Raw genomic sequence first — 11,667 nt, forward strand, 5'->3', positions numbered from 1 at the left:
AAGCAAGATCACAAATGAACAGGGGACTTTTGAAGCAGAAGGCTATCATACACTTTCAGGGCCAGAAGGGCGAGCCACCCATCTGACACTTGAATCGCCTGGCAATGTCCAGGTGATGTGTGCTTGACACCTCCACTGAGGGGACCAGCCTAGCTTCTGGACAGCTTTGGAATTGTATCTTTCTTATTCTGAGCCGCAGTATGTTTCTCTAAGGCTATTACCCTTTTGTGCCCCTCCAAGGAAGCATAAAACAAATAGAAACCCTCTTTTAGAGGACAGTCTTTCTGGTTTCTCAAGACAGCTCTCACACCCCCAAACTCCCAACTTTTCCTGTAGTTTTGTCCTCCCATCTCCAGGGCACTCTTCCTCTGAAGGTGCTTCCTTTGGTCGTCTTACCTCCCGGGGCCCACAGCTGCCTCCAGCAATCCAGGTGGGGTCGGGCTGATGGGAAGGGAACTCCTTCTCCCAGGGCTTCTACCTTCTAGAACCGCGGCCTACAACCCTCCCTCCGTTCCTTAGACATCAACCTCCCTGCGCAGCCCTTCTATATGCCACATCTCTCCGGCTGGAGGGAGCTCAACATCATCTCCCCGTATTGTGCCTAGCACAGGGCCTGCCACAGAGTAGTTTCTCTAAAACCTTTGGTGGAATCAAACAATCCATAATTGGTCCTGAGAAACTTTCAAAGAGTCCTAGATGTCTCAGGAGGCTGCAAGATTCGGAAGCCGAAATCTAGTCGGCCGCCCGGCCCCACCCTCGGGCCCGCCCCTTTCAGCGTTGTCTCATCTCGCTACTCAGGCTATCCCGCCCCAAGTCTCGCCCTTCCCTTTAATCACTTCCTCCAACCTGCATCCTATAATCCCTGATGCCTCCCTATATGTTGTCCCAATTGGGAAAGCCTTTAATTTCGGCTGTTAACAAAACGGCGACACCTTCGCTACCACGGCCACGCCCCCTTACCCACGTTACCAGGGCGAACCGGAAGGGGTTGCGCAGCCCTTAGTTCGTAGACCCGGAAGTAGACGGGCCTCACGGAAGCCGGCTTTGGCCCTGCGGCTGCTGCCGTCGCCGCGGAGAAATTGTTGGAGCTGGCAGCCTAGGAATGGTGAGACCTCGCGGTTCGCCTCTGAGTGTTCTGAGCGGAGTTGGGGGTGAAATGGAGTTCCCTAGAGTGCCGCCGAGGACGATACCCCGCCAGGTTTGGGGCCCCGCCCCGGGAGCGCCCCGAAAATCTGCGCATGCGTGGGCCGCACCGGGCCAGAATCTGGTCCGAGAAGTTACGCATGCGCAAAGGTGGCATGCCGAAGGTGGGGTGAGAATTGGTCTGGGAGTTGACTCCCTTCCCCCGCCACCGGCCCGTGGGGCTGAAACCAAGGCTGCGAGGGCATCGGGGTTCACTCGGTGCTTTGCTTTTGAGTTGCAGGGCTGGCTTCGTCACCACTCCTATCCCGAGCCCCTGAAACAGACCTGGACTAATCCCCTACTGTGGGTGTGCCCTTGGGGGGAGAACTAGGGGCGGAGGGCCGGAGAAGGCAGGCGGCGCTGACCCTGCCTCAGTCTACCCGCGGAATTGGGCCCTTTACCCTCTCCCCAGGTGGCAAGATTCCCAGCCGTATCAAATGGTACGGCGCGAGGAGCGCACCTGGGGGCAGGGCTGGAACGCTGCGCGGAGAGACGCCCTGGTCAGAAGGGGCGGGACTCTCCGAAGCGGCGCGCTCCGCAGTCCCTACTACCTGAGTTCTCCGGGTTTAGGCGAGGGCCCCCCCAGGGCGGTTGATATTTGCTCAGTTCCCAAGCCGCGTTTTTTAGCTTCCACGAGGTACCACCCACTAAATCTTCAGCCAGAGCTTCAAGTGGAAAAAAGTGAGATGAACTGGTTGGAGTTCAATCCCCGTTTCCTTTTCCCTGCTTTGGGCTGGGAGGGGAGCTGAATGGGCAGCTGACAAAGAAAAAGTGAGCCAAGAGTCCCTTGTTTCTTGCTAGTTTATAGTCAAGGCCCTTAACCTAGGGTCTGTGAGTAGAATTAGAGTGGTTTGTGAACCTCCTGAAATGTGTACATTTTTCTAGGGTCCATAGCTTTTATCACTGTCTCAGAGATGTTGGTGACCTTCGAAAGGCTACTGGTTTATCAGGGTCATATTGGCAGAATATATTGTGTCTCTCCTCCTGGTGTTTTCCCTAGCTTATGGGATCCTGGGGACCTGTTCCAGTATAAGGAGGTGAGGCTGGCCAGATCGAAACCTGAGCCTCAGGGAGCCTCATTTCTCCTTTGCAGAATCTCTTCTCAGCCTCCAAGCTCACCTGGTCAGAATCCTTGGATGAACCTGTGGGACCCTTCCTTCTAGCCCTGTGGTTTGGAACCAGTGGCTTTGGGACTGTGAGAGGATGGACAAAGGTAGTATGAGGCCGGGCCAGCTCCCCAAACGCTCAGGCGCCAAGCATCTGCTGATTCTACCCTGTGCCTGGCACGTGTGTCTTTCGGTCCTGGCTGGGCATTGCCACCTCCCCCTGGGCCAGCACCACCCATGTACCTCTCGGCAGAGGCCACAGTTGACTGACTTGCTGTTGAGCTGACGCTCTTTGGCATGGCTGCATTTTGATGGCAGAGGGAGCAGTTATGCCCAGAGCCCGGGGTGTCGGCATCAGCAGTCTGACCTGAGCACCATGTGCTGCACGACATGACACGTGGCACCGGGAGAACTGCCCAGCGTGGAAGGTCTGGGCCCAGATGGGATCTGGATGGCCAAGGAACTCCCACCTTAAAACTTCAAGTGTCAAGGAAGCAGGGGAGGGACCAAGAGGGCTGGTAGGGGAAGGGGGGCCGAGGAGGGGTCCCATGTGCAGAGGCTCAGGGCTCTGCTAGGCATTTAGGAGGCCTGGGTTCACCACTTCTCTTTTTCTAGATTCTCAGGGGCAGCTAGATTCATCCCTGATGGCATCAGGCACTGCCAGCCGCTCAGAGGATGAGGAGTCACTGGCAGGGCAGAAGCGGGCCTCCTCACAGGCTTTGGGCACCATCCCTAAACGGAGAAGCTCCTCCAGGTACTAGGGTTTGAAGGGCCAGAGACTGAGACTGCTGCATGCCTTCACCCCTGTTGGGAATGGCTCCCTGAGCCCCTCTGGGGCCCAACTGTTGGCAGACCCTTGTGCTTTTCCTGTCCCTACTAAGTCCCTCCCCATGAGACTGAGAGCAAGGGAGGGAGATCTTAGGTCTTGGACAGGAAATCTTTGTGGTGCAGTACACTGTCATCTCAGGGGTGGAGCATAGCAGTTCCAGCCCCATCCACTGAGCCAGAGCAGTTAGCATCCTGCCTGCTGGGAACCTGCTCTACTTTGGGAGCTGGGTGTGTGTGAGTGGATACTGGGGATGGGGCACAGAGCGTTCACTGGGTAGAACTCTTCTCAGGTTCATCAAGAGAAAGAAGTTTGACGATGAGCTGGTGGAGAGCAGCCTGGCTAAGTCCTCTACCCGGGCAAAGGGGGCCAGTGGCGTGGAACCAGGGCGCTGTTCGGGGAGTGAACCATCCTCCAGTGAGAAGAAGAAGGTGAGGATTGGGAGACGTGGGGAATGGAGAGGGGTGGGGGCCAGTGCCAGATTTTGTGTTTCCCCACAACCTTTGCCAGCTGGCAAGAGCCCTGCAGAGGAAGCTTGTGAGAGGATCAAGCTGCCCCGGCCCACCTCAGATGCCTCCCTCCTGGGAGCCCATCTCTCGCTACTCCGCTTTTCTTGCTGCACCCATCACCACCCTGTCAGTGCATCCTGTATCACATTCTGTGTGGGAGGCATAGAGCGTGCATCTATTCTGGGAGCAGACAGCCTGTTCCGAGCATTGCTGGCTGTAAAAATAACCCCCAGGTGGCATTGCTCTGGCCCCAGACACTGTACCAGCAAGAGTGTTTTCCTGGTATCCTCCCCACCCACCCTCCATGCTGGGGTTGGGGGGGGCGCCACCAGCAAAAAGAAGACCCCATATGGTCAAGGACTGTGTAGAAGTACTTTGATGGGGGCGGGAAGGGGGAGGGATGGGCACCGGGAAGCTGAGCCCCCTGCCTGTGGCTTGTTGTCGGGTGGGGCTGGAGCTGCCACACAATGTGCGAAGCTCTAGGCCTGAAGCCCTAGCTGCCCTGATGAGCTCACTCTGCTCCTGCCTTCTGCCCAGGTGTCCAAGGCCCCCAGCACCCCTGTGCCGCCCAGCCCAGCCCCAGCCCCTGGGCTCACCAAACGTGTGAAGAAGAGCAAACAGCCACTCCAGGTGACCAAGGATCTGGGCCGCTGGAAGCCTGCGGACGACCTCCTGCTCATCAATGCCGTGTTGCAGGTAGTGCTTCCCACCACAGGGGTTGTGTTCACCTTCTCCCCGCAGCCTCCAGTTCCCAGCCCCCCATCTAGCCCGGCAGTGTCCTGTAGGTGGCACGGGAGGGTTCTTCCCAGCTCTGAGGCTGGAGCAAACCACTCTGGGGCCTTGCAGACCAATGACCTGACATCTGTCCATCTGGGTGTGAAGTTCAGCTGCCGCTTCACCCTGCGGGAAGTCCAGGAGCGCTGGTACGCCCTGCTCTACGATCCTGTCATCTCCAAGTGAGTGGGCTGGCCCCAGCAGCGGCGCGGTACTGGGGACACCAGAATTTGGCTCGTGAACAGAAAGAATTATACAGGGGAGGGGCCTGGGAGGCAGGGCTCCTTGGGGCCTTGTATCTTCTGAGATGATACTGGAGACCTGCCAGGCTTCAGGGGGAAGCTGCTTCCTGCTACCAACCCTGCTAATCCAGGCTGGATGTCAGGAGCAAGGACCTGGAAGCCAAGGAAGTAGCATGAGAGAAAACACCACATGAGTGCCAGGAGCCCTGTTCTACCACCGTGTGCATTGTGATTTGGGGCGGTCACCTTCCAGCCTTCCCACACTGACCTCCCACAGTTTCTTCCTCCAAAAGAAGGAGTTGGAACAGAAGAACACCAGGGCCTCTTCCAGCTCCAACAGTCCAGATACACCTATGCACGCACACAACACACACTCTTCCTTCTCAGTCACTTCGTTTGACATCATCAGAATTTGGTCGAATGCTTAACACCCATCTTCTACTCCACAGCCCCTGTCACCACTTAAGCTATAGCCACAGCCCTGATATACCAGGAAATGGGCAGGGCACAGCTTGGGAAGGAGGAGGTGACTAGTGGGTGGCAGCTTTGGCCAAGTAAGGAGAAAGTTCTTGGGGCAGGAGCAGCAGCTGGTCTCAGGATTTCCCTCTGGACTGGCCTGTAGGCGGCTGTGCCCTTGAGCCTCTTCACGGGGTTGAACACAGGAAGCTGAGTTTTCTGAGTTGCCTGTTGATGTTTTCGGCAGACGCACGAGGTCACAGGTCCTGTGCTAAGCCTTGGGCTCTTCCTGTTGAGGGCCTGGATCTTTGAGTTCTGGATCTCAAAGGCCTGTAGGCTTTGGAGAAGTAGGAACCCCAGATTGCTTGACACCCTTCCTTCAACCCTGCCCTGCCCTCTATCTCCCTCCTGCCCAGGCTGGCCTGCCAGGCCATGAGACAACTGCACCCAGAGGCCATTGCTGCCATCCAGAGCAAGGCCCTGTTTAGCAAGGCTGAAGAGCAGCTGCTGAGCAAAGTGGGATCGGTAAGGCTGAGGGCTGGTAATTCTGAGGGGCAGGGTGGGAGCCGGCTAACCTGGAAAACTGACTGCGGGGAGGCTCCACTGCTTGGAGACGCACGTACACCTGCAGGGCCTTTGTGGACCGGGTCCTCAGGGAGAGCCAAGCCTGGCTTCCTGGGCGGCAGTAGCTATCACTTTTTCCAGCTCCTGCTGGGGACTGGGGCAGGGGGCACAGATGGTACAGCAGAGACAGGAGCAAGGAAACCCAGATGCCCAGAGTGTGCTTCTTGCCCTCCAGACCAGCCAGCCCACCTTGGAGACCTTCCAGGACCTGCTGCACAGACACCCTGATGCCTTCTACCTGGCCCGTACTGCCAAGGCTCTGCAGGCCCATTGGCAGCTCATGAAGCAGTATTACCTGTTGGAGGACCAGACAGGTAACTGGGCCCAGGAGCTGGCAGAGTGAGGGTGCGTGTATGTGAGTGTGAAGGCAGCTGGACACAGCTGCCCGCAGGTGTCCTGTAACAAATCCCTCCGTGGCCCCCAGTGTCTTGTTCATCTCTCTTTGCAGCAAAAACCACTTCCTTCCAGAGGGAGGGAAAGTGGCTGGAATGGTCTTAGGATCATGGTGAGGGTAGCCGAAATTGCCTAGAATCCTGAACAAAAAGACTAAATGGCAGAGTTGTCTCCCATTTCTTGACTTTTTTGGGTTTTTTGACATGTTTTACTATTACATAAATAATAATATATTCTTCACAAGTAACATTCAAACATGAGTAAAATGTGAAAGTCCCTTCACCGCTCACCCGTCCCCCTTTCCCACCCACTTTCTCTAAGGCTTTCTGCCCCTTCCCTCTCTCCACACTCCTTCTCACTGCCTCTCCTTCCACCAAGCATTTTTGCTGTGGGGCTGCCTTCAGGCCATCCCCAGATCCCTGCAGGGACTTTACCCCAGGCCGCCTGTCTTTCTCCTTTCCCAAGGGCCAGAGAGCTGCCTCTCTTCCCTCACCAGCAAAACTCTCACTCTCCTAATAACAGATACTAGGAAAGCGATCTGATTAAACTGCAGGAAGCTCTTCAGTTAGATTTGGGTTTCAGAGTCAGACTTTCACAGTCCAAGCACACTTTACTTTTACTTCCTAAAGATTATTGCATGTTGGCTACTCTGTAGTTGTTCATACTGTTCTGAAAATGAAGCTTCAGTTCTGCCTGTCACCTTACTCGCTAGGTCCTGCAGCTTCTGGATAATAAAAGATTCCTACCAGAGGATTTTAGGAAATCTTGTCAGGGGAGGCCTCATCTTTCCTTCCTGAGGATCTCTGAATTTACTGCCCAGTGGGCAGCCCTCTTTATTCCAGATCTCTGCTGCTTCCTCAGGCTCAGCTATCACTGACCTCTCGCAGAGAGAACAGACACTGGATAAAGTTTATTTTTGCTGCTGTAGCTAGCTCCTTTGTCACTATTTAAAAAGTTACCTTGTGTATATTTGGTTTTTTGGTTTGTTTTTAACGTTTATTTTATTTTTGGCTGCGTTGCGTCTTCATTGCTGCGCACGGGCTTTCTCTAGTTGTGGCGAGCGGGGGCTACTCTCTGTTGCAGTGTGCGGCGGGCTTCTTGTTGCGGTGGCTTCTCTTGTTGCGGAGCACGGGCTGTAGGCGCACGGGCTTCAGTAGTTGTGGCACGCGGGCTCTGTAGTTCTGACTCACGGGCTCTAGAGCACAGGCTCAGTAGTTGTGGTGCCTGGGCTTAATTGCTCTGCAGCATGTGGTATCTTCCTGGACCAGGGCTCGAACCCATGTCCCCTGCATTGGCAGGCGGGTTCTTAACCACTGCGCCACCAGGGAAGCGCCCCTATTGTGTATATTTGTTAACGTAAGGTATAATTTTTCTCTTCAAGGGTCATCTTATGTGGATATTTGATTTCTCCTTTGCTATTTCATGCTTGGAGTCCCTAGGAACAGGGAGGATACACTGCTTACCTATCAAGTCAGCTGAATATTAGGTTGGTAGGATTCAGGCAGCTCTGGCCGGGTGACTGCCCCAACCCCATGTCCCCACAGTCTGAACTAGGGTGGAGGGCGGTGGTGGTGGAGCATTTGTGGCTCCTCTGCAGCCCCCCTCGCTTCCCTGGCAGTGATGACACCTCAGGAGTTGTCAGACTCCTCAACCAGCAGTCTCACTAGCTAGTCAGAGCTGCTGCTGAGCAGACGCTGCAGTCCTGGGAACAACGGACACTAAGGCAGGAGTTCTCACATTTGGGGACCCCAATCGCTTTTACATTTTGACCAGAAAAGAACTGGAAAACTTTTATGAAACGGTATTTATCCTGAATACATCTGATGGATTCTGATATTATTGCATTCTATTTCTTTCTCTCTTTTTTTGGAAAAAAGTGAATTTCATGACCTGTTAACATGTCATGACCCACAGTTTGAAAACACTGGCTTAAGGCTCCCTTCTGACACATCCTGAGTGAGACTTGACAGGCATGTGCCTCTCAGCCCCTTGCCGAATGTGGCAGAAAATGTTTGGGAGCATGTAATGTGGTAGAAGAGGCAATTTGGATTTGGAATCAGGAAAGCAGGTCTTGATTCCTGGCTGTGTCTTGAACTAGTCATATAGCTTAATCCTTCCTCCTGTATCTGTTTCCTCATCTTTAACGTGCAGCTAATAGTAATGCCTTCCCTACGTAGTTCAAGGCTTTGTAAGTGAGAACTCTTCGAACACTGAAAAGACCGTGCAAAGGTCAACTTTTTTTTTTTTATTTATTTTATTTTTATGTATTTTTGGCTGCATTGGGTCTTTGTTGCTGCGCACGGGCTTTCTCTAGTTGTGGCGAGCGGGGGCTACTCTTCATTGCAGTGCACGGGCTTCTCATTGCAGTGGCTTCTCTTGTTGCAGAGCATGAGCTCTAGGCGTGTGGGCTTCAATACTTGTAGCACGCGGGCTTCAGTAGTTGTGGAGCGCAGGCTCAGTAGTTGTGGCACATGGGCTTAGTTGCTCCGCGGCATGTGGGATCTTCCCAGACCAGGATTCGAACCCGTGTCCCCTGCGTTGGCCGGTGGATTCTTAACTACTGCGCCACCAGGGAAGCCCCAAAGGCCAATTTTAATTCCCTTCCCTTTCTAGAACCACCTCTGCCCCCCAGCGAACCCCAGGAATGCTTTGTGCCAAAGTAGCGTGCTGTCTGATCTGCATGCATGCTGTTACCTGTATCAGGTTAACTTTTGTTGATTTCAGCACGAGACTGTCCCCATGGGCTGTCTTTACAGTTTGTCCTCTTAGTTCATTTGTCTGCTCAGCAGCTTGTGGTTGAGTAGGAGCATTGGCGCTGACCCTCCCTCTGTCCTTTGTTCAGTGCAGCCGCTGCCCAAGGGGGACCAAGTGCTGAATTTCTCCGACGCAGAGGACTTGATTGATGACAGTAAGCTCAAGTGAGTGGCTGGGGCCACAGGCAGGGCACAGAGAGCTGAGTGTCTCCCCAGGACAGAGCTCCCTGTGCTGCCCGGCCCTGCCTCTCCTGTTGCAGGGAACGGAGCCCAGCCCAGACTCGGCCTGGAGCTCCAGTTGTAGCTGTTGGTATCCCTGCTAAGCGCCCTCCCCAGCCCCTCCCCATTGTACCTTACCCCCACCCCAGGGAGGGGAGCTAGGCTAAGGCCAGAGGAGCAGCCCACGGGGCCACTGGGCTGAGGGGCTGAGGGACTGAGGGATCCTACTGAGCCCAGTAGCACCTAATGGTGATGGCAGGTGAGCTTGAATTGGAGGCTGATCCTTCTCTTCTCGCCCCCCAGGGACATGCGAGATGAAGTCCTAGAACATGGTGAGTGTGCCCTTGTGGGGACAGTGAGGGGGTGGGAGCTCCTGCTGGAACAGAGAGAAACAGTACAAGGTGCTGGTGACCTCAGAGTGTCCTTCGTTACCACCCCACCTCACCCCAGAGCTGACAGTGGCTGACCGGCGCCAGAAACGAGAGATTCGGCAGCTGGAACAGGAACTGCATAAGTGGCAGGTGCTAGTAGATAGCATCACAGGTGAGGAGGCCGGGGGACCAGCAGGGTCGTGCTCCAAATCCCTTCGCCCCTCCCTGAGCCCCTGTGGTTGCTTGGCTGGGTTCACCCTCATTTCCCAGACCTCTAGCTCCTTTCCCTCAGTGGATCTTGCCCTGGCTCCCTGCCTTCCATGCTGTGGCTCTAAAGAGTGGGCTCTTCTCTGACATGAGCTGCTCTCCCCCAGGCATGAGCTCTCCGGACTTTGACAACCAGACCCTGGCAGTGCTGCGGGGCCGCATGGTGCGGTACCTGATGCGCTCGAGAGAGGTGAGGCCGGCCCAGCCCTCCCTGTCCTCATCCCCATCCCGACCCCTACCTCCCCCTTCCTAGGTTCCCCTCCTCCGTCGATCTTCCCCTCACTGCCCTTTCTGTGTCTGGTCCCTGATTTCTCATTTTTCCTGGGCCTGTGTGGACTCCTCCCCATTCCTCAGGTTCCAGCCCTCACCTGCCCCATTTCCCCAGATCACCCTAGGCAGAGCAACCAAGGATAACCAGATTGACGTGGACCTGTCTCTGGAGGGTCCGGCCTGGAAGATCTCCCGGAAGCAAGGTACCAGCGGGAAGCAGTGTGAGGATGTTGCTCCCAGCCTCTCGCTGCGCTCCAGCCCTGGGGCTTGGTCTCCATGGGAACCTCAGGAACTGGGTGGGGCCGAGGAGCTGGCATTTTAAGATCTCTAACTTGGGAGTCCTGGGTACCTTCCAGCAGCCCCAGGAAGCAGAGGGTACATGGGGGTTTCAGGCCCTCTTCTGGCCTTCCCCCCATCCCATCATACCCCCGTTCCTCTCTATTCCCATAGGTGTCATCAAGCTGAAGAACAACGGTGATTTCTTCATTGCCAATGAGGGCCGGCGGCCCATCTACATCGATGGACGACCTGTGCTGTGTGGCTCCAAATGGCGCCTTAGCAATAACTCCGTGGTGGAGGTGAGCTGGGGGGAGGTGGAAAGGCCAGGATGAGCCCCATGGTGTGGTGAGGCAGCGTGTGGGCCTGGCCCCGGCCCCCAGTCTCACCTCCGTCCTTAGCCACCCTTCTCTCCCACCCGCAGATTGCCAGCCTGCGATTCGTCTTCCTCATCAACCAGGACCTCATTGCCCTTATTCGGGCCGAGGCTGCCAAGATCACGCCACAGTGAGAAGTGGTGGCAGGACCCATGGGCTCTCTCTGGCCTCAGTTTCCCCTGCCCTCCCAGACCCCTGGAGCTGGCAAGTGAGGCTCCTGGAAAAACCAGAGGGGGCTGTGGGAGACTCAGCTCCTGGCCCCTTGATCTGAGCCTCTGTGGGAGGGCGGGGCTGGCCCTGGGGAAGCCCCTAGAGGCTGGGACCCTCAGGCTGCCTTAGTGCCAGAGCCCCTCCCCTTCTCTCTCTGCAGAGGCTCCTATCCTTTCCCCCAGATTCCCACCTTTGCTCCGTGTCTCCAGCTGATTAGCTTCAGACTTTTCCTTTATTATTTTTCTTTTGTAAATACAAAGCACTGAGTTCCCCCCCCCAAAAAATGTATGTTCACCAAAGGACATTACCAACAGAGTGAAAAGGCAACTCACAATGGAAAAATACATATGTGTGTGAGAGTGTGTGTGTGTATAAAGCTTATATCTGCTAAGGGATTAATATCCAGGCTATATAAAGAACTCAGCACCAACAACAAAATAAAATATGGGCAAAGACTTGAAGAGACATTTCTCCAGCTTCAGACTTTTCCTTTATTATTTTTCTTTTGTAAATACAAAGCACTGAGTTCCAAAGTAGTTTCTTTTATTATTCTTTTTTTAATATAAAAAATGTGGGGACAGGTGAGACAGGGGCACATGCAGGGGATAGCAGAACCCCTCCTTGGCCTCAGGCCACTGTCCCCCAGCCTGCAGAGGGAGATGAGACGTCAGAGGAGCAGGCTGAGGTGAGGAAGGGCCCCAGGAGTAGGAGCCCAAAGAAAGATTCCTAGCCTGGGGCCTGCGGCTGAAGAAGTAAGTAAGTTCTAGCCCGCCCTGTGAGAGTCCGGGGCCAGGCCCTTGTTTGTTTGCTCT

General features: G+C 55.0%; 1 protein-coding gene across 1 annotated transcript; it reads left to right on the top strand.

The window, feature by feature from the left end:
• The first annotated feature begins 1,007 nt into the window (after positions 1-1,007).
• MCRS1 (microspherule protein 1) lies at positions 1,008-11,126 on the top strand. Its single transcript, XM_007107488.3, has 15 exons — positions 1,008-1,105; positions 2,276-2,395; positions 2,904-3,042; positions 3,407-3,545; positions 4,161-4,319; positions 4,470-4,579; positions 5,512-5,620; positions 5,895-6,033; positions 8,955-9,030; positions 9,388-9,416; positions 9,535-9,627; positions 9,830-9,912; positions 10,108-10,195; positions 10,443-10,570; positions 10,693-11,126. Exons 2-15 carry the CDS (start codon positions 2,386-2,388, stop codon positions 10,777-10,779), a joined length of 1,389 nt encoding a protein of 462 aa, XP_007107550.1. The 5' UTR covers positions 1,008-1,105; positions 2,276-2,385; the 3' UTR covers positions 10,780-11,126.
• The last annotated feature ends 541 nt before the right edge of the window (positions 11,127-11,667 follow it).

Source organism: Physeter macrocephalus, chromosome 6, assembly GCF_002837175.3.
Source record: "Physeter macrocephalus isolate SW-GA chromosome 6, ASM283717v5, whole genome shotgun sequence".
In the NCBI taxonomy this organism is placed as follows: domain Eukaryota; kingdom Metazoa; phylum Chordata; class Mammalia; order Artiodactyla; family Physeteridae; genus Physeter; species Physeter macrocephalus.

Excerpts from the sequence above, each read along its gene's own strand:
- MCRS1 (XM_007107488.3), top strand. Across the intron at positions 3,043-3,406 it reads AAACGGAGAAGCTCCTCCAG|GTTCATCAAGAGAAAGAAGT; the intron begins GTACTAGGGTTT and ends AACTCTTCTCAG. Across the intron at positions 9,031-9,387 it reads ATTGATGACAGTAAGCTCAA|GGACATGCGAGATGAAGTCC; the intron begins GTGAGTGGCTGG and ends CTCGCCCCCCAG.